The sequence below is a fragment of the Hemiscyllium ocellatum genome, chromosome 17 (assembly GCF_020745735.1).
Source record: "Hemiscyllium ocellatum isolate sHemOce1 chromosome 17, sHemOce1.pat.X.cur, whole genome shotgun sequence".
NCBI classification, from domain to species: Eukaryota; Metazoa; Chordata; class Chondrichthyes; order Orectolobiformes; family Hemiscylliidae; genus Hemiscyllium; species Hemiscyllium ocellatum.
In genome coordinates this window covers 776242-803212 of record NC_083417.1, presented here as the reverse complement: position 1 = coordinate 803212, position 26971 = coordinate 776242, and the positions used below count along the sequence as shown (strand labels likewise).

Sequence of the window (26971 nt, the reverse complement as noted above, 5' to 3'; positions counted from 1 at the left end):
TCTGCAGCAGAGACACCAAGTGCAAACTCGCCGAACAGTTCAAGGAACATCTCTGGTCCATACACATCAACCAACCCACCTTCCTGTGGCCATCAACTTCAATTTTCCCTGCTACTCCTATGAGGATATATCCGTTCTGGGCTGCCTCCACCACCTATACAAGGCCACCTGCAAACAGGAGGAGGAGCACCTCATCTTTCACCTTGGGAGCCTACAACCATGGCACGAACATTGAATTCACCAGTTTTCAAAACGCCCCTCACCCTATCCCATCCAGATCCAAACTCTCCTCCAACTCAGGTCCACCCTCATGACCTGACCTACCTGTCCATGTTCCTTCCCACCCATCCGATCCACACTTCCCACTGACCTATTACCATTACCACCTACCTTTGCCCACCTATCGCCATCCCACCCACCTTTCCCCAGCCTCACCCCCATTTATCTTTCAGCCCCCTTCCCTCTCCCTAGTCTTGAAGAAGGGTCCTGCCCAAAATGGCAAACCGAACAAGATTAGAACACAAGCGATTAGGAGAATAGAAACAAAATACTACAGATGCTGGAAATCACTGAAGGAAAAATATACTTGTCATTGAAGGAATGTAACAACTGTTTACGAAGCTGATATCTAGGCTGGAGCGATTGTATTCCCTGGAGTTTAGAAGAAGGTTTACCAGCTTGCTTCCAGAGATGGCGAGACTGATGTCTGAGGAGAGATCGACTACATTAGGATTATTTTGCTGGAGTTCAGATGAATTGAGGGGGGGAAATCACGAGATTTCTAAAATTCTAATAAGACTAGACAGGTTAGATGCAGGGAGGATGTTGCTGATAGTGGGTGTTTCCAGAACTAGGGGTCACTCTGAGGATTTGGGATAGACCATTTAGGATGGGGATGAGACATTTCTTCACCCAAAGCGTGGTGAACCTGTGGAATTCATTACCACAGGAAGTAGCTGTAGCTGATGCCAAAATATTCAAGAAGCGGCTAGATAAAAAACTTGAGATGAATGGGAGCAAAGGTTATGGAGAGAAAGCAGGATTAGGCTACTGAGTTGGGCTATCTGCAATGATCGTGATGAATGCCTGAGCAGACTCGAAAGGCTGAATGGCCTCCTGCTTCTGTCTTCTGTATTTCTGTGTTTCAAACATACACAATCCTTAAATGGGGTCGACAGGATAGATTCAGGAAGGATGTGTCCTCTGGTTGGGGTGGGATGTGCTGTCAACACAGTGGGATCCTATACCAATTATGGGGCAGGCCATTTAGAACTGAGATGACAAGGAATATTTTCCACTTGAAAGGTACTGAATCTTTGGAATTATTTGTTCCAAAGTACCGTGGAGGCTTAGTCATTGAGATTAGGATAATTCTACAGATTAAAAACATCAAGGGGGATGGAATAGTACAGAAAGATGGTGTTGAAATAGCAGATCTGCCATGATCTCATTGAATGGCAGACTAGATTTGAATAGCTGAATCAAAAAGTGTGGTGCTGGAAAAGCACAGCAGGTCAGCCAACATCCGAGGAGCAGGAGAGTTGACATTGTGGGCATAAGCCCTTCATCAGGAAATTGGGTGGGAGGGGTCCAGGAGGGCTGAGAGATAAATAGGTGGGTGGGGCTGGGGAAGGTAGCTTGGAAGGTGATAGGTAAATGAAGGTTGGGGGTGATGGTGATAGGTCGGAGCGGAGGGTGGAGTGGATAGATGGGAAGGAAAATGGACAGGTAGGACATTTCAAAGGGGTGATGCAGAGTTGGAGGCTGGAATAAGGAGAGGCATGGGGAGATGAGGAAACTGGTGAAATTGACATTGATGCTGTGTGGTTGGAGGGTCCCAAGGTGGAAAATGAGGTGCCCTTCCTCCAGGTGTCAGGTGGCTTGGTTTTGGCGGTGGAGGCAGCCTTGGACTTGCATGTCTCTTGGCGGAGTGAGAGAGGAAGTTGAAGTGGTCGGCCACAGGGCGGTGGGGTTGTTTGGTGCATCTATCCTGGAGATGTTCTCTGAAATATTCTGCAAGTTGGAGTCTTGTCTCCCCAATGTGGAGGAGACGTTGTTGCAGTTGGAGGGCTGGGTCCAAGGATGGAGGTGCAGGAAGTGGAGGAAATGGAGGGCATTGTTGACCACAAGGAAGGGGAAATTATGGTCCTTGCAGTCGGAGGCCATCTCGGATGTTCTGGAGTGGAATAGGACTTCCTGGGAGCAGATGAGGTAGAGGCAGGGAAATTGGGAGTAAGGAATAGTGTTTTTACAGGAGGGTGTGTGGGAGGAGGTGTAGTCCAAGTAGCTATGGGAGTCTGAGAGTTTGAAGTAGATGTCTGGAGTCCTCACTTTCTCTAGTTGAATAGCTGAATGATCTGTTACTACTGCTCTTTCTGAAGTTCTTCTAAACAGTATTGGGAATTATAAAATTTTAAGTCACTACAGGGGCGATGAGGGATTGGATACTGAAGTGATTCTGGTACTGGTCACAGAGATTTGAATGAATAGATGGAGCATGAGGGACTGCAAGAGAGCTTTAAAGTAGTTAAACTAGAAGCAGGAATAGATCATTTGCCCCTTCAAGCCTGCTCCGCCATTCAATATGATCATGACTATTCCTGTATTTCATAGCCATTTTCTACTGGTTCTGAATACCCCTTGATGTCTTTAAAATCTAAAAATTCATTTTTTTTTTGTGAATATGTTCAGTGACTTGGCCTCCACAGTTCTGTGATAGAGAATTCTACAGATTTATTACCCTTTGAATCAAGATATTTTTCCCCATCTCTGTCCTGTATGTTCTGTCCTAAATCCTGATATTGTTCTCTGGTTCGAGATTCCCTAACCAGGAAAAACTACCTTCCTGTATCTAGTTTGTCCAGCCCTACTAAAATTTTATACATTTCAGTTGGTTCCCCCATCCTTTTAAACCCTAGCTATTGTTGTCCCGTTTCCCCCTCAGTTGAAAAAAACAGAGACACAGTATAGTTTTACCTTCTTCATCATTGTTCCGGGCCTTGGAGGGAGAGAGAATGATCGCACATGTGTGCAGGGACACGAGTTCCCGGTCTTCTCTGGAACAGCAGTTTCTCAATGAACTATATAGTCATTTTACAGGGAGAAGCATTCAGATAAGGCAATATACATATTAATTGCGTGACCGTTATAATCACTGACTATCAATAGCAGAGACCAAGTATCACCAGGTCACGCTTTCAAGGTGAGAGGCGAAATGTTTAAGGGGGATACACGTGGCAAGAACTTTACATAGAGGGTGGTAGGTGCCTGGAACGCGTTGCCAGCAGAGATAGTAGAGGCAGGCATGATCGATTCATTTAAAGTTTAAGGTGGTCGATACATGCATGAGTAGGTGGGGGGCAGAGGGATACAGATGCTTAGGAATTGGGGACAGGTTTAGACAGTGGATTTGGATTAACTCAGGCTTGGGTGGGCAAAGGGCTGATCCTGATCCAGGGCTGTAAATTTTCTTTGTTCTTTACTGTTATACAATTTTTGTTCTTAACCTTGTTAACTGGATTCACACAGTGGATACTTTTCCCCTTGTTATCTGGCATTACATGCTGAATGCTTCCAATGTTGTTAAATGGCTCTACATAATGAATGTTTTTCCACCATATTAACCCATTACCTTTGCCTCCAGCACCCCATTGTTAACTGTGAGTTCTTATCTGATCCGAGTCATGCTTAACTAAACTTTTTGTTTCACAAAACTGAGCTTAACCCTTGCCCTGCTTGCTTATACCCTATGCACATTCTCATTCCCTTCTTTTATGATTTCATGACAACCAATGGGTGGCACAGTGGTTCGCATTCAATTCCTGTCTCAGGCAACTTTCTGTGTGGAGTTTGTATATTCTCTCCGTATCTGCGTGGGTTTCCACCGGGTGCACCAGTTTCCTCCCACAGTCCAAAAATGTGCAGGTTAGGTGAATTGGCCATGCTAAATTGCCCGTAGTGTTAGGTGAAGGGGTAAATGTAGGGGAATGGGTCTGGGTGGGTTGCTGTTCGGATGGTGGGTCTGGACATGTTGGGCCGAAGGACCTATTTCCACATTGTAAGTAATCTAATCTAATGGCATTACCAGCTTTCATAAGACTCTGACAGCCAATATTCAAGCAAGTAATTTACACACAACATACAGTGATTATAATAACAAAAACTACAAGTCCATTTCAGTAATTAGAGTTTGAATCCTCCCATGTGGAAAAAAAGTTCACCAGTAAAGTTCTTAAATCCACAGTCCTAGTAACCACTCCATCCCTCCAAATCGAGTGGAATCGAGCCAGTTCTCTGAATCTGAAAACAAAATCCAGTCTGTCCTTGTGCATCAATCCACGGAGAAATCTGATTTCTTGGTTAAGGGCAGTTAAATGCTTCACAAAACTGATGAGATTTCTGACCTTACAAAGATGCTTCAGATGAAGAATACCAATGCATCTGAGCATGCAGTGCAGCAGCTACAACTGCAGGCAAGGAGAATGCAGCATTCTTTGCTGCTTCTGCTCTCATTCTGTTGTTAAATGTAACAAAGTCGACTGGCTGTTGTGATGTTAGCTTGATCAGTGAACCTTCATATCCCTTAAATGATTGAAAGACAAGGTAAAACTCTCAAGATTTAATGTCTGTAGGAAGGCCACAGACAAAAAACCTACCAACCTTCTCTTCACTGTTGCTAGCTTCTTACAGGTTACAAGCGGTGTCCCGCAGGGTTCAGTGTTGGGGCTGCAGCTGTTCACGTTATATATTAATGATCTGGATGAAGGAACTGGGGGCATTCTAATGAAGTTTGCTGATGATACGAAGTTAGATGGACAGGCAGGTAGTACTGAGAAAGTGGGGAGGCTGCAGAAGGATCGAGACAGTTTGGGAGAGTGGTCCAGGAAATGGCTGATGGAATTCAATGTGAGCAAATGCGAGGTCTTGCACTTTGGAAAAAAGAATACAAGCATAGATTACTTTCTAAACGGTGAGAAAATTCATAAAACCGAAGTACAAAGGGATCTGGGAGTGCTAGTCGAGGATTCTCTAAAGGTAAACATGCAGGTTGAATCTGTGATTAAGAATGCGAATGCAATGTTGTCATTTATCTCAAGAGGGTTGGAATATAAAAGCAGCGATGTGCTACTGAGACTTTATAAAGTTCTGGTTAGGCCCCATTTGGAGTACTGTGTCCAGTTTTGGGCCCAACACCTCAGGAGGGACATATTGGCACTGGAGCGTGTCCAGCGGAGATTCACACGGATGATCCCTGGAATGGTAGATCTAACATACGAGGAACGGCTGAGGATCCTGGGATTGTACTCATTGGAGTTTAGAAGATTAAGGGGAGATCTAATAAAACTTACAAGATAATACATGGCTTGGAAAGGGTAGACGCTAAGAAATTGTTTCCGTTAGGCGGGGAGACTAGGACCCGTGAAATTGTGGCTAAGGAAGGTGGGGACAGTCTAGTGAGTTGGCTAGATGAGGAAGCCTTTTTTTGCAAAAAACGAGAAGCTATTCATGGTGTTAGAACCCTTGCTGAGGTTTGTTTGTCTGGTTTGGAGCTGTGAACTGAGAGCTGAATGTGACGTTTAGTCTGTGAGCAGTAGCATTTTTTATTAAAAACACAACAACCACTTGATTTATGTTTGAGGCCAGGACTGGAAGTTAATTGTGGGTTGATTCTTATTCAAAAAACACTCCAAAAATTTCATTTCCCGACATGAATTGTACTCAAAGGTGGCAGATGTTTGAATGTTAACTGGAGCCTCATAGGGAGACAACCAGACAAAGAAACAAATAAAAGTTTGAACTGGTTTATTTTAGCTGTGTGTAAATCAAAAGGATTGTGCCTGAAAAAGTACAAGATGGAGCTTTAATTGCTCCCTGGTTATTTCCTCATTAACAACTGATTGAAAGTTTAGAGAATAGAATCTCGATATTAAGTGAATTTGTTTCCAGAGCCTACTGAAAGCTATTTACATGCATTGATATATTCAAAAAACAAATGAAATGTTATCCTGTGTGCCTGCAATGTTATGGATGATAGAGTCAGGCTACCTGCATCTCGCTTGTTTTGTTTTCCTTTAGACCAACCCTGAACTGTGTCTGTTTGTCTCTTTATGTGATTGGGGACTCAAATTGAAGAAGGTTGTGTTTAAATGATAGACATTTATTGTGTTCCCTTGTTGCTTATCTTTGCTCAAACTATTGCATTATTCATAAATTGTTAGCTCTTCTGTTTAAGCTATAACTTGGTGTCTGGTGTCAGTTATTCACAAAGCCTGGTACTGTTTATTCAAAAAGTCTGGTTAGGAATCATTTGGATCAGTTTTGAGGATCTTTGAATGTTTTAATTTTATGGTGTTGCAAATACAGGGAGGCTGATTTGATTTGGCTGTTTGTCTCTGCCGTAATACTTCTCTGAGGAGAGAGGTGTTTGACTAGGGAGTGTGCAATGTTTGTGTTTTTAACATATTGTTGATCTTCATGTGGGCTTGCAGGTGGCGTCCGTGTGTGTTGGAAAAACACAAACATTCTCACAAACCCCAGCATGGCTGCGTCACCGCTGTGGGCAGCTGCTCTCCGAGAGACTGATGAAGCCAAATGGTGTTCAGGCAGTGGTCAGAGGAATAGTGGAAGGAGCTGGAGGTAAGCAATCAGGCCAATATGGAGATCAGACAGGCCTTGCTGGCATTGTTTGGGAAGAGCTTTGGAGATGATTACTTGCGCAGCATTGGGATTCCGGATGATCTGGGTTTATCGTATAGTGTTCACACAATAGGTGGGAATCACATGGTCTTTGGTAAGCATGTTTGTAAGTGATTCGATTTTTGTGTGAAAAAGTTTGTCAATTATTTTTTTAAAAATTGCTGAATTATGCCTTGTCAGTTTAATTACTATGGTGTCTAGGAAATTAATGCAATGCTTGTATGTTGCAGCTTTAATTTCAATGGAGCACTGATGATTATTGAGGATATTGATGAATTGTTCTTATTCTGCTCCTGTGAGAGTCTAAATACACCGTGTTGTCAACACCTGAAGCTGGATGGATTCAAGAGTTTTTACAATATGTGGGAAAATGCATTTGTTACTGTTGTGAATGCGGTTAGTTATTAAATGCCATTCTGTTTTTATGGAACTGTACAAGGATAGTTACTTGCATCTTACGTATTTGTGTACATGTAATGGAAGCATATTAGCTATGATTTCATTAGTCTGCAGATAACTTGTTTGGAATGATGGCTTTTTGTGTGTCGAAATGTGTGTCAATTATTTTGAACAAAATTTTAGTTGCTAACTGGTGTGTTGTCATTGTTATGGATATGTTTGCCAAACTGGGAAGTTGATTTGCAGATGTTTCGTCCCCAGTCTAGGTGACACCTTCAGTGCTTTGGAGCCTCCTGTGAAGTGCTGCTGTACTTGGTTTTCTGGAATTTGTTTGGTTCCATTCCTGCTGCTTCCAGTTGCTGGTTCTGATTGTTCATTGCAGTGACCGGTATATTAGGTCTAGTTCTGCGTGTTTGTTAATGGCATTTGTGGATGAGTGCCATGCTTCTAGAAATTCTCTGGCTGTCGCTTGTTTAGCTTGTCCTATGATCTTTGTGTTGTCCCAGTCGAAGTTGTAATCTTTGTCATTTGTGTGTATGTCTACTAGGGACAGCTGGTTGTGGTGTTCAATGGCTAGTTGATGTTCATGGATGCAAGTTGCTAGTTGTCTGCCTGTTTTTCCTCTGTAGTGTTTCATGCGATCTTTGCATGGAATTTTGTAATTTGTGTTTGTCTGGCACATGATGGGTATAGGATCTTTTGTCCTCCTGAGTTGTTGTCTAAGGGTGGCTGTCAGTTCACGGGCTGTCATGAATCCGAGTGGTCGGAGAAGTCTGGCTGTCAGTTACGAGATGTTTTTTAGAGAAGGTAGCAGGCTGTTGACTTAATTTGTGGCATGTCCTCATTGCGTTGTTTGTATGTTAGGCATCTGTGGATGAAGTTGCAGGTATTTCTACTCTTGGCAAAGACTCTGTAGAGGTGTTCTTCTCTTTGTATAGACCATTTTTGAATAGGGTCTGAATTCACCTTCTCTTGTGTGTGTACGGGTGGTTGTTGTTCTAGTTCAGGATTTGGTCCGCATGTGCCTTTTCTGTACACATTTGTGGTGCATTCACTGTTCTGTGTTCTTTCTATCATCAGGAATAGGAGTTGATTGTTGGTTTCCACCTCTCTCAAATCCGAGAGCCCTGAGATGGGTGAGTCCATAGGTGTTCATTGATCTGTTCATATATTTGGTTGTTGAATGTGAAGTGTGTCTTCAAGCACAGGTCTAGTAGTTTGATCGTCCTTTTGATCAGTCCTTGTTGATAGGTTCCCCGTCATGGTTCCTGTTCTGTTATTTCAAGAGGTTGGTTATTGTCACCCTGGCTAGAGTTTTGTCAATTTAAATGAACAGTGCAGTTACGTCAAATGAGGGCATTGCTTCGTCCTTATCTATGTTTATGTTCTTGATGTTGTCTAGGAATTCGTGTGATGATTGTATGGAGTGTTTGGATCCGCTGACAAGGTGTTTCAGTTTTTGTTGAAGTTTTTTTGCCAGTTTATGCAATGGAGTTTCTGGGAGTGCCACAATAGGTCCAACTGATATGTTTGGTTTGTGTACCTTGGGTAATCCATAAAATCTTGGGGTGTTGTTGCTTTCTGGTTTCATCCTTTGTAGGTCAATCCTGGTTATCAGCCCTATTTTTTGTAGTGTATTGTTTATTCTATTGGTTAGCTGTGGTATGGGATCACTCTCCCTCTTTAGGTAGGTGTCATTATCTGCAGTTAGCTTCTCTGCTTTCTGAATATATTCGAATGACTGTTCTTATGGACAAGACCGAATATATTCAAAAGAATATATGGCAAAAAACTTTCAACAAAAACTGAAATACCTTGACAGTGGATCCAAACACTCCATACAATCATCACATGAATTCCTAGACAACATCAAGAACATAAACATAGACAGGGACGAAGCAATGCCCTCATTTGATGTAACTGCACTGTTCACTTAAATTGACAAAACTCTAGCCAGGGTGACAATAGCCAACCTCTTGAAATAACAGAACAAGCATCACGATGGGGAACCTATCAACAAAGACTGCATACTCATAAACTACTAGACCTGTGCTTGACGACACACTTCACATTCACAAATATATGAACAGGTCAATGGAACACCTATGGGCTCACCCAAGTCAGGGCTCATAGTAGGAGCAGTGATGCAAAGATTTGAACAAACAGCATTACCACAAATCCAGCCTAATCTCTGGATCATATATGTGGACAACGCTTTTGTTATTATTAAGAGAACAGAAATTGAGATTACACACCAGATTATCAACACCATGCTCTCAGAGATTAGATTTATGAGAGAGGTGGAAATCAGCAATCAACTCCTTTTCCTGGATATGATGGTAGAAAAAACGCCAAATGATGATTGCACCACAAAAGTGTACAAAAACACCACACTCGGATCAGATCCTGAACTAGAACAACAACCAGCTGAACACGCACAAGAGAAGCTGAATTCGGACCCTGTTCAAAAGGGCTATGATACACTACAGCACTCCCAACCTACAAAGAGAAGAAGAACACCTCCACGGAGTCTTTGCCAAGAACAGATATACCCGTAACTTAATCCGCAGATACCAATCAGACACAACACGATGAGGACATGCCATGACCTAATTCACTAGCCACCCTACGTTATATAAAAAAAATCTCAGAACTGATAGCCAGACTTCTCTGACCACTCAGATACATGACAGCCCATAAACCGACAACCACCCTCAGACAACAACTCACCAGGACAGAAGACCCTATACCCATCATGCGTAAGACAAACTTAATGTACAAGATTCCATGTAAAGACTGCAGGAACACTATATAGGACAAACAGGCAGACAACTAGTAATCTGTATCCATGAACATTAACTGGCCACTAAACGCCAAGACCAGCTGTCCCTAGTGGCATACGCACAGATGACAAGGACTACAAGTTCGACTGGGACAACACAACGATCATAGGATAAGCTAAAAAGAGGTCAACCAGAAAACTTCTAGAGGCATAGCACTCGTTCACAAACTCTTTCAACAAACACAGAACTAGAACCAATATATCTGCCTTTACAACGAGCTACCGGAAGTAGCAGGAATGGAACCGAATAAATTCCAAAAGACTTAAAGTACAACAACGCTTCACAGGAGGCTCCAAAGCACTGAAGATGTCACCTAGACAGGGTACAAGACATCTGCAAATCAACTTCCCAGCTCAGCGAACGTACCCCTACTACGACAGCCGGCACCCGAGCTACAAATCTTTAAGCAAGCCACATATGTGTTGTCTTATGCTGATTTAAATGCTGGGGTCTCTTGGAAATTATTGGTGAGTTTATGATTTTTGAGAATATTGAAGAATTCTACTAATTCTGTTTGTGAGCTCAAACACCCTGCAAATCAACACAAATAGTGTAGTTTTAAATTACTAGATCACGTCACAAAAAAGTTACTGAGAATGAAAAAGGAGCCCCTGAAAGTCAAAAGGTAGCTCCCATAAGCATCAGATGAATTAGTCATTTTTACCCCCGTTTGAGATGTGTAGGAGTAGTATGTTCAATGGAGGGATCAGGTGGAGTTTGGTGTACACAGGTTTATGACGGAGGTATACACATTGTGGGCAGTACACTTGGGGGATAGGTCCTGTGTTTTAGGGGCTCTGCATAAGTTTGGGATGTTGAATTTGTGTGTATGGGGCTTTTTACAGGTTCAGCGGGTGTGAGAGCAGCATTCACTAATTTTCTTATCTCCTCTTGCTAAAAAAAGCTAAGGTAAATTATGAAAGAAAACTAGCACAAAATATCAAAAGGATAGCAAAAGCCTCTATAGGTATATAAAAGGGAAGAGAGTTGCTCATGTGAATATAGGTCCCTTGGAAGATAAAACCGGAGAGCTAATAGTGGGGAACACTGAGATGGCAGAGGTGCTGAATCAATACTTTGCCTCAGTTTTCATGGTGGGGGACAATAGTACCATTCATTTGGAACAGGCACGTCAGACACGATAGATAAGGTAGAACTTAAAACAATCAACATTGATAGGGAAAAGGTACTAAGCACACTATTAGGATTGAGGACAGACAAGTCCCTCAGGCCTGATGGCCTATATCCTAGGCTATTAAAGGAAGTGGTAGTAAAGACAGTAGATCTATTGCTTACAACATTCCAAAATTTCCTGCCCACTGGAAAGGTTCCAGTGGATTGGAAAATGGCTAACGTAACACCCTTATTCAAAAAGGGAGGGAGACAAAATGTGGGAAATTACAGACCAGTTACTTTAGCATCTGTTGTGGAGAAAGTGTTGGAATCAATTATCAAGGAAGCAATATCAGGACATTTGGAAAGTCAAAACACTATCCGTCAGAGTCAGCATGAAGGGCAAATCATGTTTGACTAAATTTTGTTAGAGTTAATTAAAAGTGTAAGAAGCAAGGCGGATAATGGGGATGCTGTAAATGTAATTTATCTGAACTTCTAGAAATTGACAAAGTGCCGTACAAAAGGTTAATTCACAAGATTGAATCTTATGGGATTAGGGGTAATTTACTAGCCTGGACTGATGACTGGCTGATGGATAGAGAGTCTGAATAAATGATTTTTTTTCTGAATGGTAAGATGTGACTAGTGAGGTGCCACACAATTTGGTCCTTTGACCCCAGCTATTTGCAATCTACATTAATGACTTGGATACAGGGATAGAAGCCTTTAGCGCCAAATCGTTGGACAACTCAAAACAGACGGCAGTAAATTGCATTAAGGAAATAAGAGCCTTACAAATGGATATAGATAGTTAAGGAGGTTGGGCCAAAACCTGGCAGATCGAGTTTAATGTTGATATATGCGAGGTCATGCATTTGGGTCGAAAAAATGGGAAAGCGACCTATTATCTTAATGGGGAGAGAATTTCGGGGTGCTCCGGTCCACAGGGGCCTAGGTATACTCATTCTTGAGTCAAACAAAAATAGCAAGCAGGTACAGCAGATAATAAAGTGAATGGAAAGTTGGCTTTTATTGTTAAAGGAATAGAATATAAAGCTAAAGAAGTATTGTTGCAACTGTACAAGGTATTGGTGATACTGCATGTGGAGTACTGTGCACAGTTTTGCTCCCATTAATTGAGGAAAGATGTTGTGTCATCGGAGGCAGTTCAGAAGAGTTTCACGAGATTGATCCCAGAGAGGAAGGGTTTGTTGTATGAAGAGAGATTAAACAGCTTAGGCCTACGTTGTTTGGAATGTAGAAGAATGATGGAAGATCAGATTGAGATAATATTGATGATAAAAGGTGTGGATAAAATAGACATGAGTGGACGCTTCGTCTTGTGGGGCATTCTAGGACCAGCTCATAGTCTTAGGATAAGAGGTGGCAAATTTAAAACAGTTGAGGAGAAACTAGTCAGGGTTGTGAACCTTTGGAATTTGCTACCCTAAAGTGAGTAGATGCTGTGACAGTGAGTAAATTTAAGGAGCAGTTAGACAGATTTTTAATTGGTATTGGTTGCAGGGATATGGAGAGTAGGCAAGAAAATGGGGTTGAGGAGCATATCAGCCATGATCAAATGATGGAGCAGACACAATGGGCTGAATGGCCTAATTCTACTCCTTTATCTTATGAACTTATATGGCAGTTACTTTCAAAACCAGAAGTCAACACTGTGATCAGCGTGTTGATGTCGGTTGCTATATATGGAACTTTGGAGCTTAGACAAAACATTTTGCAAAAATCTTTTGTTCAGGTATTGGTAATACACAAGTTTCAGTGGATGCACACAGGTTTTAGGGGGATTGGAAGAGTTAGGTGTTTAAGGAGTGTGTTTGGTTGGGTGCATTAGGAGTTTAGTGTTAATTAGTATAGACTGATTTGTGGGGTTGTGTAAACAAGTTTAGGGTGTAGTGATTTGGGAGAGCAGTTAGATGTGTGTTTGGGAGTTGTATTTTATGGTTCAGAGTGTGCACGGGGTAGGACATGGAAGATGAAATGTGTGTTCATGGGTTCTGCACATGGTTTGAGGTGTGCTCAAGTTTGACATGGAGGGTGAGTTGGATGTCTGCTTGGGGTTTATGTGTACTGATTTGGGGATATGTTCGGGGAGGAAGGGTGAGTTTGAAATTGTGTGTTGACCTACTTTGAGACTACTTCTCAGTTTCTTTCTTTTATGTTTACAGCTGGAATTGCTGGAGGTCAAAGTGCAGAAGCAGCAGCTGCTGATTGGAGAAAGTGTGATATTGTTGCCAGGATTCTGGCATCCTGTCCTCAGCAGTGTCTATCTGTTGAAGAATACTACAGGCAGGTGTGCCCTCAGGTAAAGACGGGGAACTTTTCAAAGTACATGTTTGTTTAGAAATCAGAGTGCATAAGTATGGCCAGTGTAGATGGAGTACAGAGTGGGGAAATATAGGTTGATTGTTTGGGCACAAACTGAGAAATAAGAAAGCAATGATCACCTTATTGGGATTGTATTACATGTATCCCAATAGTCACTGGGAAATTGAGAAGCAAATTTGCAAGGGGATTTCAGATATCTCTAAGAATAATGAGGTTGTAATGATGGGTGATTTTAACTTTCCAAACATGGACTGGGACTGTCATAGTGTTAAGGGCTTGGATGGGGAAGAATTTAAGTGTGTATGTGCCTACTACAGAAGGAGCAATATGTGACCTTCTGTTGGGAAATAAGGCAGGGCACAAGTCAGTGGGGAAACACTTTGGGGCAAGTGATCATAACTATTAGAATTATGGAAAAGGATGCTGAAGGGCTTATGCCTGAAACATAACTTTCCTGTTCCTTGGATGCTGCCTGACCTGCTGTGCTTATCCAGCACCATCTTTTTCAATTCTTGACTCTTAGACATCTGCAGTCCTTACTTTCTCCTAAATTGGAGAAATGCCAATTTTGATCGTTTTAGCCAAGAACGTTTAAAAGTTGATTGGGGGAGGCTACTCACAGGTAAAGGGATGGTTAGGAAGTGAGAGGCCTTTGAAAGAGAGTTTGGAGACTGTGTTCATGTTGGTGTGAAGAGCAAGGCTGGTCGGTGTAGGGAATGCTGGATGACTACAGAAGTTGAGGCTTTGGTCAAGAAAAAGGAGGCATGTATCAGGTATAGATAGCTGTGATTGAGTGAATCCCCAGAGGAGTATAAGGACAGTAGGTGTATACTTCAGAGGGAATTCAAGAGGGCAAAGAGGGGACATGAGATAGCTTTGGCAAATAGAATTAAGGAAAATGTTTTCCATCCCTTTGTCTGAGAGATTCATCCATTTCCTTTCTTTTTGCTGAGCTTTGACGCATTCCCACTCCCGAAATGATCTTTTTTATGCCTTTATTCATCCATGGGATGAGGGCAGCACTGGCTAGGCAGCATATCTTGTCCATCCCTAATTGCCCAGAAGACAGTAAGGAGTCAACAATATTGCTGTGGGTCAGGAGTCACATGTAAGGATGGCAGTTTCTTTCCCTAAAAGACATTAGTGAACTAGATGGGTTTTTCCAATAATTGACAATGGATCCATTGTCATCATTAGATTCTTAACTCCAGATATTTACTGAATTCAAATTCCACCATCTGCTGTGGCAAATTCCAACCCAGATCCCTAGACCGTTATCTGGGTGTCTAAATTAACAGTCCTGTGATAATAGGGAATCTAAATTGTAGTTCGAGTATAGAGGAGGTTGAGAGTAGGGAGGTCCAAAATAAGGTTTCAGGGTTGCAAGAGGGCACCGGCAAGCAAGAAGTTGATTTGAAGTGTGTCTGTATCAATGCCAGGAGCATCCAGATTAAGGTGGATGAACTTGCAGCATGGGTTGGTACCTGGGACATCGATGTTGTGGCCATTAGAGACGTGTAGCAGAGGGACAGGAATGGTTGTTGAAGGTTCCGGGATTTAGATGTTTCAGAAAGAACACAGAAGATGGTAAGATGGGGAAGTGTGGCATTGTTAGTCAAGGACAGTATTATGGCTGCAGAAAGGACGTTTGAGGATTGTCAACTGAGGTAGTATGGGCTGAGATTAGAAAGAGGAAAGGAGTGATCACCATGTAGGGAGTTTTCTATAGGCCTCTGAAATAGTTCTAGAGATGTTGAAGAAAGGATTGCAAAGATGATTCTCAATAGGAGTGAGAGTGAAGGGTAGTTTTTATGAGGTCTTTAACTTTCCAAATATTGACTGGAAATACTATAGTTCCAGTACTTCAGATGGTTCAGTTTTTGTCCATTGTGTGCAGGATAGTTTTCTGACACCGTATGTAGACAGGCCAACAAGGGGGCGAAACCACATTAGATTTGGTACCGGGTAATGAATTTGTCCAGGTGTTAGATTTGAAGGTAGGTGAGCATTTTGGTCATGGTGACCACGATTCAATTATGTTTACTTTAGCAATGGAAAGGGATAGGTATATACCAGATGGTAAGAGCTACAGCTGGGGGACCTACAATTACGATGCAATTAGACAAGATTTAGAATTTCAAGGATGGGGAAGGAAACTGCAGGGGATAGGTACACTTGAAATGTGCAGCTTATTCAAGGAACAGCTATTGTGTCCTTGATAAGTATGTACCTGTCAGGCAGGGAAGAAACTGATGAGCGCAGGAGCCATGGTTTACGAGCAAAGTTGATTTTCTTGTCAAGAGGAAGAAGATGGCTTATTTTAGGATGAAATGTGAAGGCTCAATTAGGGCGATTGAAAGTTACAGGGTAGCCAGGAAAGACAGGAAGAGAGAACTAAGACAAGCGAGGTAGGGACATGAAAAGTCATTGGCAAATAGGAAAACTCTAAAACTTTCTATAGAAATATAAGAGATAAAAGAATGACAAGACTAAGATTAGGGCAAATCAAGGACAGTGGGAAGTTGTGCATGGAGTCAGAGGAGATAGTGCTAAATGAATATTTTTCGTCAATATTCATACTGGGAGAAGACAATATTGTCGAGGAGAATACTGAGAAACAAGCTACTAGACTAGATGGGATTGAGGTTCATAAGAAGGAGTGTTAGAAATTCTGGAAAGTGTGAAAATATATAAATCCCCTGGCCTGGATGGGATTTATCCTAGGATTCTCTGGGAAGTCAGGGAGGAGATTGCCAAGCCTTTGGCTTTGATCTTATTGTCATCATTGTCGACAGAAATAGCAACAGAAGACTGGAGGATAGCAAATGTTGTTTCCTTGTTCAAGAAAGGGAGTAGAGACAACCCTGGAAGTTATAGACCTGTGAGCCTTACTTCAGTTGTGGGTAAAGTGTTGGAAAAGGTGATAAGAGATAGGATTTATAATCATCTCAATAGGAATAAGTTGATTAGGGATAGTCAACACTTTGTGAAGGGTAGGTCGTGCCCCACAAACCTGGTTGAGTTCTTGGAGAAGGTGACCAAACAGGTGGATGAGGACAAAGCCATTGATGTGGTGTACATGGATTTCAGTAAAGAGTTTGATAAGGTTCCCCAAGGTAGGCTATTGCACAAAATACAGAGGCATGGGATTGAGGATGATTTAACGGTTTGGATCAGAAATTGGTTAGCTGAAAGAAAACACAGGGTGGTGGTTGATGGGAAATGTTCATCTTGGAGTTCAATTCCTAGTGGTATACCACAACATGTACAGGTCAGGTGAATTGGCCATGCTAAATTGCCCATAGTGTTAGGTGCATTAGTCAGAGGGAAATGGGTCTGGGTAGGTTACTCTTCGGAGGGTCGGTGTAGACTGGTTGGGCCAAAGGACCTGTTTCCACACTGTAGGTAATCTAATCAAATCATTTAAATGTTGTAATTTTACCTGCCTCCATCACCTCTTCTGGTAGCTCATTCCATATACCCACCACCCTCTCCATGAAAACTTTAGATTAGATTAGATTAGACTTACAGTGTGGAAACAGGCCCTTCGGCCCAACAAGTCCACACCGACCCGCCGAAGCGAAACCCACCCATACCCCTACATTACCCCTTACCTAACACTACGGGCAATTTAGCATGGCCAATTCACCTGACCCGCACATCTTTGGACTGTGGGAGGAAACCGGAGCACCCGGAGGAAACCCACGCAGACCCGGGGAGAACGTGCAAACTCCACACAGTCAGTCGCCTGAGTCGGGAAATGAACCCGGGTCTTCAGGCGCTGTGAGGCAGCAGTGCTAACCACTGTGCCACCGTGCCGCCCACCGTTTAGCCGTCAGATCCTTTTTAAATCTTTCCCCTCTCGCCTTAAACTTATGTCCTCTAGTTTTGAACTCCCCCACTCTATGACAAAGATCTTGGCTATTCAATCTATCCATCTCCTTCATGATTTTATAAACTTCTCCAAGGTTACCTTCAACTCTTGAAATTCCAGAGGAAAAAGGTTCCAGCCTATTCAGGCTCTCCCTCTCAAACCCTCCAGTCCCAGGAACATCCTTGGAAATAATTTCTGCATCCCCTCAAGTTTAACGACATCCTTCCTATAGAAGGGCAACCAGAATTGTTATTAGTTTAGATTATTTACAATGTGGAAACAGGGCCTTCGGGCCAACAACTCCTCACCGACCCGCCGAAGTGCAACCCACCCAGACTCATTTCCCTATATTTACCCCTTCACCTAACACTATGGGCAATTTAGCATGGCCAATTCACCTAACCTGCACATTTTTTTGGATTGTTGGAGAAAACAAGCACCCGTAGGAAACCCACGCAGACACTGGGAAAATGCGCAAACTCCACACACACAGTCGCCTGAGGCAGGAATTGAACCTGGGTCTCTGGCGCTGTGAGGCAGCAGTGCTAACCATTGTGCCACTGTGCCATCCATGCAATTGTGTGCATGGACAACATCTCATCTTAAGGCCAGACGATTTATAATCTTCTGGATGTGATGTTGAGTTCAGCACCTTCAGACTGTGAACCCACTCTCATTCCTTCCCTTTCTTTTAGCTTTGCTGGTTGTATTCTCTCAACATGTACTCTTTTCTCTTCTCCCCCCTCACTCCAGAGGGACTGTGTTCTTTTCTGTCTGGCAGTTAGATGCACCGTTGTTCAGCCACGTTCACATTTTGATCACTTAATCTGAACTGTCAACACCCTTTCTCCCCCAGCAGTCCAGCCACCACCCCTCCCTTGCATAAATGCTATTCCCTCCACACTTCACGTCAGCACTGAAGAAGAGTCATGGATACTGCTTGACCTGTGATCTCCAGCATTTTTTTGTTTTCAGTACAGATTTCAGCATCTATAATTTGTTCCTATATTGTTCTGGAAATTATTCCATAGAAATTCTATGAATTCTTCCTCTGGCTACCACTGTCAATCTGACTTCCTAATCTACATGACTATAAATGCCACCTATAACTAATATACTGTTTTTTTTAATATTCCCTCATTATCTCCTAGGTCAAATAGTGTTGGTATACTTAGGATATAGATACTCTCTCAGTGCTTTTACAAAGGGAGTCACAGGAGTTTGTCCAGTGAGTGGGAAGGATTAGCAATATTCAAGTCAAGTTGATCGGTGGCTTGGGGAACTTGGAAGTGATAGAGTTCCCCTATGCATTTGCTGCCCTCATCCTACATGGTAGAGGTTATGGGTTTAGAAGGTGCCTTTGAAGGAGCCTGAGTGAGTTGTTGCAGTGCACCTTGTAGATGGTACTTATTGCTACGCTTTACTTGGGTGGTGGAAGGAGTGTATCTTTAGAACAAAGAACAATTAGAGCACAGGAACAGGTCCTTCATCCCTCAAGCCTGCGCCAATCCAGATCCTCTATCTAAACCTGCCACCTATTTTCTAAAGATCTGTATCCCTTTGCTCCTTCAGCTTCGTGGTTGGGATGCCTGTTAAGCTGGGCTGCTTCATCCTGAATGCTGTCAAGCTTCTGCAGTGTTGATGGACCTGCACTCATCCAGGCAAATGGGGAAACAATGAACAGGATTTAGGAACTAAGGAGGTGGCTCACTTAACTCAGTATTCCCAATCCCTGGCTTGCTGTTTTATTCAAAGTATTTATATAGCTGGTCTCATTCAGTTTCTGGACAATTTGAACTTTCAGAATGTTGATAGTGGGCTATTCTGCCACTAATGGTAACAAATGTCAAAGGGAAGTATTTCGGTTCTGTCTTGTTAGAAGTGGTTATTGACTGGTACTTAGGTGATATGAATGTCACTTGCCACTTGTTGGTACAAGCCTGAATGTTGTCCATGATCTGCTATAAGACTAAAAGAAATAGGAGTAGGCCATTTGACCCCTCAAGCATGCTTCACAATTCAGTAGGAGATCCCTAGATGGCCTTGGTGTTGTTTAGTCAGTATTTGATCCGAGGAAAGATCTGGTATTGACATGTGATGCCACCCCATATGGCATTGAGGTATTATTAGCACTAGGTGACCCACTGGAGAGGAGGGACCAATAGCTAATGCACTTAGGACTTTAGCTAATGCAGAGTGTAAATACGGCCAAATAGAAAAAGGAGGATTGGCGATTATATTTGGAGTCAGGAAGTTCCATCAATACTTTTACGGCAAAGATTCATGATAGTCACGGACTACAAACCCTACTTGGTCTGCAGTCACTGTTCCTTCTCCTTAACAATGTTGACCTCCACTGTCTCTCTGGGTCCAACAAATTTCAGTTCTACCTGCAACAATCCTTTGGTTTCCCCGTTAGCAACAATTGTTTCAGTTTGGAAAGGACTGGATCTTTGTGTCCAAAGTCTGATATTACCAGCTGTGACTTGTAGCGTGGCCAGAAAATTGAATCAGCTCTTCCACTGGGGGTATCACAGCTGGTATATCTGCTTATAGAAAGTGGCTCAATACATCCATATTTGCTCTGCCCCTATTGCATTAGTTATTGGTCCCTTCTCTCTAGTGGGCCAGCTATGAGCTAATAAAAACCTGATGCCATATGGGGTGGCATCACATGTCAATACCAGACCTTTCTTGGGATCATAGTGTGCCATCACATGGAAGTTTTGAGGAAGGATCACCAGACCTGAATGTTAATTTTGATTTCTGTTCTCAGATGCTGCTAGACCTGCTGAGCTTCTCCAGCAACCTCTGTTTTTGTTTATGATTTACAACAAACGTACTTAATTCATTAAAGGATAGTGGTTGTTTCTTCACTTCATAAAAAACGGTCTGTCTGAGACTGTTTCCAAACCTGGTCCTTTTTAAGGAGTTGATTGAATTGTACTAGGATGGATGCCAGGTTGTGATTAGATTAGATTAGATTACTCACTGTGGAAACAGGCCCTTCGGCCCAACAAGTCAACACCGACCCGCCGAAGCGCAACCCACCCATACCCCTACATATACCCCTTGCCTAACACTACCGGCAATTTAGCGTGGCAATTCCCCTGACCCGCACATCTTTGTGACTGTGGGAGGAAACCGGAGCACCCGGAGAAAACCCACGCAGACACGGGGAAAACGTGCAAACTCCACACAGTCAGTCGCCTGAGGTGGGAATTGAACCCAGGTCTGTGAGGCAGCAGTGCTAACCACTGTGCCACCGTGCTGCCCACAAAGGTTGTGTGTGACCTTTGTCATAATTTACCAAATCCGGAAATGAACTCACCTCCTGGCCAGATGTGGGAGCCAGGGCACCTTTGATTGATCTCACTTTGTGTTTCAATGGGTATAAACTGGTCTTGTTGACCCTGTAGCCCAAGTAGGTCATTTCGAGGACCTGGAACACAGTTTTCCCTTCTTAGGTGTACACCTTCCTTGGAAAAATGCCGTCCGACTATATACAAAGTTCTGGAAGTATTCCTTATTAGTGTTCTTCATTATTGGGATGCCATCTAGGTAAATGAGGAATACATTGCAAAATGTTCTCTATTGTCTGCTGAAAAATTGCTGACTACAAGCAGAATGGCAATCTTGTGTATTGGTACAAGCCCTTAAGGATATTGATTGTTTTTATACCTTCCCCCCCGCCCCCCCACTCTCAACATATGTCCTCTAGTTCTGGACTCCCCCCACCCCAGGAAAAAGACTTTGTCTATTTATCATATCCATGCCCCTCATAATTTTGTAAACTTCTATAAGGTCACACCTCAGCTTCTGACGCTCCAGAGAAAACAGCTCCAGCCTATTCAACCTCTCCCTATAGCTCAAATCCTCCAACCTTGGCAACATCTTTGTAAATCTTTTCTAAGCCCTTTCAATTTTCACAACATCTGTCTGATAGGAAGGAGACCAGAATTGCATGCAGTATTCCAAAAGTGGCCTAACCAATGTCCTGTACAGCCGCAATATGACCTCCCAACTCCTGTAGGAGAAAGCGAGGTCTGCAGATGCTGGAGATTAGAGCTGAAAATGTGTTCTGGAAAAGCGCAGCAGGTCAGGCAGCATCCAAGGAACAGGAGATTCGACATTTCGGGCATAATCCCTTCTTCTGGAAGGGCTTATGACCGAAAAGCCGAACCTCCTGTTCCTTGGATGCTGCCTGACCTGCTGTGCTTTTCCAGCAACACATTGTCAGCTCCCAACTCCTGTACTCAATACTCTGACCAATAAAGGAAAGCATACCAAACGCGTTCTTCACTATCCTATCTACCTGCGACTCCACTTTCAAGAAGCTATGAACCTGCACTCCAAGGGCTCTTGTTCAGCAACACTCCCCAAGATCTTACCATTAAGTGTATAAGTCCTGCATAAAATTTGCTTTCCCAAAATGCAGCACCTCGCCTTTATCTAAATTAAATTCCATCTGCCACTTCTTAGCCCATTGGCCCATCTGATCAAGATCCTGTTGTAATCTGAGGTAGTAATCTTTGCGGTCCACTACACCTCCAATTTTGGTGTCATCTGCAAACTTCCTAACTCTTCCTCTTATGCTCACATCCAAATCATTTATATAAATGATGAAAAGTAGAGGACCCAGCACTGATCCTTGTGGCACTCCACTGGTCACAGGTCTCCAGTCTGAAAAACAACCCTCCACCACCACCCTCTGTCTTCTACCTTTGAGCCAGTTCTGTATCCAAATGGCTAGTTTTCTCTTATTCCATGAGATCTAACCTTGCTAATTAGTCTCCCATGGGGAACCTTGTCAATGCCTCATTGAACATTACAACGCAGTACAAGCCCTTCGGCCTTCAATGTTGCACCGACCTGTCATACCAATCTGAAGCCCATCCAACCTATGCTATTCCATGTATGTCCAAATGCTTGTCCATTGATGACTTAAATGTACTTAAAGTTGGCGAATCTACTACCGTGTAAAAAATGAGGTCTGCAGATGCTGGAGATCACAGTTGAAAATGTGTTGCTGGTTAAAGCACAGCAGGTTAGGCAGCATCCAAGGAACAGGAAATTTGACGTTTCGGGCATAAGCCTGATGAAGGGCTTATGCCTGAAACGTCGAATTTCCTGTTCCTTGGAATCTACTACCGTTGCAGGCAAAGCATTCCATACCCTTACTACTCTCTGAGTAAAGAAACTACCTCTGACATCTGTCTTGTACCTATCTCCCCTCACTTTAAAGTTGTGTCCCCTTGTGTTTGCAGTCCCCATACTTGGAAAAAGGCTCTCCCTGTTCATCCTATCTAACCCTCTGAATATCTTATATGTCTCTGTTAAGTCACCTCTCAACCTCCTTCTCTCTAAAGAAAACAGCCTCAAGTCCCTCAGCCTTTCCTGGTAAGACCTTCCCTCCATACCAGACAACATTCTAGTAAATTTCCTCTGCACCCTTTCCAAAGCTTCCACATCCTCCTTATAATGCGGTGACCAGAACTATACGCAATACTTCAAGTGCAGCCGTACCAGAGTTTTGTACAGCTTTAGCATAACCTCATGGTTCCAGAACTCGATCCCTCTATTAATAAAAGCTAAAACACTGTATGACTTCTTAACAACCCTGTCAACCTGGGTGGCAACTTTCAAGATCTGTGTACATGGACGCCGAGATCTCTCTACACATCTACACTACCAAGAATCTTACCATTAGCCCAGTATTTTGCATTCCAGTTACTCCGACCAAAGTGAATCACCTCACACTTGTCCGCATTAAACTCCATTTGCCACCCCTCAGCCCAGCTCTGCAGTTTATCTATGTCTCTCTGTAACCTACAACATCCTTCGTCACTATCCACAACTCCATCGACCTTAGTGTCGTCTGCAAATTTACTAACCCACTCTTCTACGTCCTTATCCAGGTCATTTATAAAACTGACGAACAGCAGTGGACCCAACACCCACCCTTGTGGTACACCACTAGTAACTGGACTCCAGGATGAACACTTCCCATCAACCACCACCCTCTGTCTTCTTTCAGCAAGCTAATTACTGATGCATACTGCCAATTCTCCCACAATCCCATTCCTCCGCATTTTGTACAATAGCCTACTGTGGGGAACCTTATCAAACGCCTTGCTGAAATCCATATACACCACCTCAACCTGTTTATTCTCATCTACCTATTTGGTCACTTTCTCAAAGAACTCAATAAGGTTTGTGAGGCACGACCTACCCTTCACAAAACCGTGCTGACTATCCCTAATCAAATTCTTCTTTTCTAGATGATTATAAATCCTATCTCTTATAACCTTTCCAACAATTTACCAACAACTGAAGTAAGGCTCACTGGTCAAATGGTTGTCTCTACCCCCCTTCTTGAACATGGGAACCACATTTGCTATTCTCCAGTCTTCTGGTTCTATTCCTGTAGACAATCTGAGGTCCATATAGATCACGTCCACCGTTCTGCCCTTATCAGTCCTCTTTGTTACTTTTTCAAAAAACTCAATCAAGTTTGTGAGACATGATTTCCCATGCAAAAGCCATGCTGACTATCCCTAATTAGTCCTTGTACATGTATATCCTGTCCCTCAGGATTTCCTCCAACAACTTGCCCACCACCGATGTCAGGCTCACTAGTCTATAGTTCCCTGGCCTGCCCTTACACCTTTCTTAAACAGTGGCACCACGTTAGCCAACCTCCACTCTTCCAGTCACCCGTGACAATTGAAGATATAAATAGCTCAGTAAGAGGCCCAGCAATCCCTTCCCTAGCTTCCCACAGAGTTCTATGGTACGACTGATCAGGTCCTGGGGATTTATTCACTTTTATGCATTTCAAAACATTCAACACTTCCTCCTCTGTAATTTGGGCATTTTTCAAGATGTCACCATCAATTTTCCTACATTCAATATTTTCCATGTCCTTTTCCACAATAAATACTGATGGGTTCTCAGCCTAGGTAAAGTCTTGCACAAGTTTAAGGGCTGGAGTTCAGAGTATATTTTATAAAAACCTGATTCTGCTATCACTGAAACAGCTGGGTCAATGTTAACCTCCATTCAAACCAGATGGCCATTTAACTGGATCCAAGCCAGATGCAGGTGGAATTTTCGAGGTATGAACTCTCTTGGACATCCTCCTGGATGCTGACCTATGAGTAAACTTAATCTACTTAAGTCTAGTATGACTCTGTTACTGTCCTGAATCTGCATAACAACAACAATTACAATATCTTACCAGGCACGATCATGAAGAAAATTATAACTGACCGACATTTGGTTTTGTTTTGGGATTTCCCTGTTGGCCCACCTGAAGTCATTCTTATCAGGATATTTCCTGAGTGAGTCTATGCAGTTGTTTGCAATCGAGTACGATTTTCCCAAGCTAAGGCAGACAGGTGAGGGTGACCACTGCCATCAGAATACCTTGCAACTGACATGCTCCATTTGCAACATTTCCTGTAATAAAGCCAGTTGTAGCACCTGGTTGAGCTTCAGCTAAGTCATGTTTTTGCACGTCAGCCAGGACTACCAGATTAATCCCAATCAGGGAATTTGTATACAGTAAGGTCCAGCTCGCTGACTTTGTTACAATTTCTACAGTTCTTAACAACTGCTGCTCAATGAATCAACTCACAAGTTTCCTGTGATTTTTTTAAAAAATTCATGTTATCTATGAGTAAGTGAAAGAAAGACAACAGTTCTGTACAAAATTGCATTCAGAAAATAGTGGAAATTTGATGTTTCTCATTAGAGCTGCAAGCCAATAGCTTTTAAAAAAAAAAGCCAATTTCTAAGTATGAAACAAAACTAAGGCTACAAGGGTATCTCAAAACATATGCTTATATTTATTTCACCACTACTTGCACTGTTTTGCCTTCTGTCTCATGCTTTGAAGTATTAGTGACTATCTCTGGGTATTCCCCTCTCCTGCTTCAGGAAAATTGTGATTGGTTAGGGTCAAAAATCACATGACACCAAGCTATAGTCCAGCAGGTTTATTTGAAAACATTAGTTTTCAGAGTGCTCGTGTCTTCTGATTTTTTTTACCTCATCCAATACCAGCACTTCCACATCATGACTGGTTAGGCCGTTATCCTGAAAAATGAACTAGTGAATGGATGTCAGCTCACAAAATTCATCAAAATAGGTGCATAAAAAATTATATTTTCTATATGTTGCATACTTGTTCTGACATATTTGGGTAGTTTTGAACTGGCATTTTTCATTCTTAAGTGAAGAGCTGTCAACATTTCAGTCACTTCTCCTTTCCCAGTAGATGGAGCTGTTGAACTGCACGTCCATCCTGCAGCCTCAGCTTTCAACAGCTAACTTTACGTATGGAATGGCATTTAATAAGCTATTCAGTCCCACCGGCCCCGTTTTGGATTTTATGTTCCCTGCAAGTAGATTGTCCAATCATATTAATTTGCACTATTCCATTTCACTTTATTCCCCCATCCATCATCCAATTCTCCAATCTAATTAGAATGTGAACAGTTGTGTGTCCTAAATCATTAACTGTGGAAATGAATTCCATAGCCTTTAAGCTCTATGTGAAGAAATTTTTCCTTCTATTTTAAATCTCCTACATTTAATTTTATATTTATGACACCTCAACTACGAGAAACAGTCTGATTCTCTCTACCATGTCCCATGCTTTCTTTGTTCCAAATTGGATCCATCACTAAAACATAACATGAGAAATAGGAGCAGAAGTAAACTTTCTGAACATGTTTTATTATTCACTAATATCACAGCTAATCTGATCATGTCCTTAAATTCACTTGCCTGCCAGTCCCCGATAGCCTCTCTTTCCTCTCCAAAGCCATCAAATTTGTTGTTACTCACTCATAGACCCCAAATCTGATTCAAAAGTGACAGTCACTAACTATAACATGCTTTGGCATGGTTGTCCATTTCAGCCTTGATCTGTCCTAGGCTCTTTCTCTTCCTTGTCTCAGTGCTTCCCTTTGGTATCATCATCCAAAAAGGTGGGATCAGAGTTTCACATATACCCTGACCACGTCCAGCTCAAATCTCCCCCACCTCTATCAGCCTTTCACTGCCTCTACTGTCAGTCTGTCTAATCTTAATCTCCTCCAGTTAAAGATTGGAAAGTTCAAAGCCATTGTGTTTGATGTCTGCCACAAACTCTGTATCTTTACCACAGACTCTATTCCTCGCAATTCATACTTATCACAGTGGTACAAACTATGTATGAATTGAAGTAACTAATCAATTTACAATACATTGCATGTATGTAACATGTGCGTGAATATGTATGTATAATAATCACAGATGGGAAGAGGTGATGGGATAACGTTTCTCTTTTCTCCTCACCTCTTGGTTATCCCAAACATGGTATGATTTAGAGGGAATGTTTTACTCAGTTTTGAATGTTACGATTTTCAGTAATAAGTGTAAAGCAGGATTTTGTATGTTTAATTTGGAAGAATATCATGTTTATCATGATATTCATGGGCAACACGGTGGCACAGTGGTTAGCACTGCTGCCTCACAGCGCCTGTAGACCCGGGTTCAATTCCCGACTCAGGCGACTGACTGTGTGGAGTTTGCACGTTCTCCCCGTGTCTGCGTGGGTTTCCTCCGGGTGCTACATTTCCTCCCACAGTCCAAAGATGTGCGGGTCAGGTGAATTGGCTAAGCTAAATTGCCCGTAGTGTTAGGTAAG

At 42.6% G+C, this 26971-nt stretch overlaps 1 protein-coding gene across 1 annotated transcript in view; it reads left to right on the top strand.

Annotated features, from left to right (window-relative positions):
• Positions 1 to 26971, top strand: part of tango6 (transport and golgi organization 6 homolog (Drosophila)) — a 217185-nt gene that overhangs the window by 20252 nt on the left and 169962 nt on the right. Inside the window, exons 4-5 of the mRNA XM_060838313.1 lie at positions 6489 to 6636; positions 13241 to 13377. Coding sequence (XP_060694296.1) covers positions 6489 to 6636; positions 13241 to 13377 — 285 coding nt within the window. The remainder of the gene's footprint in view (positions 1 to 6488; positions 6637 to 13240; positions 13378 to 26971) is intronic.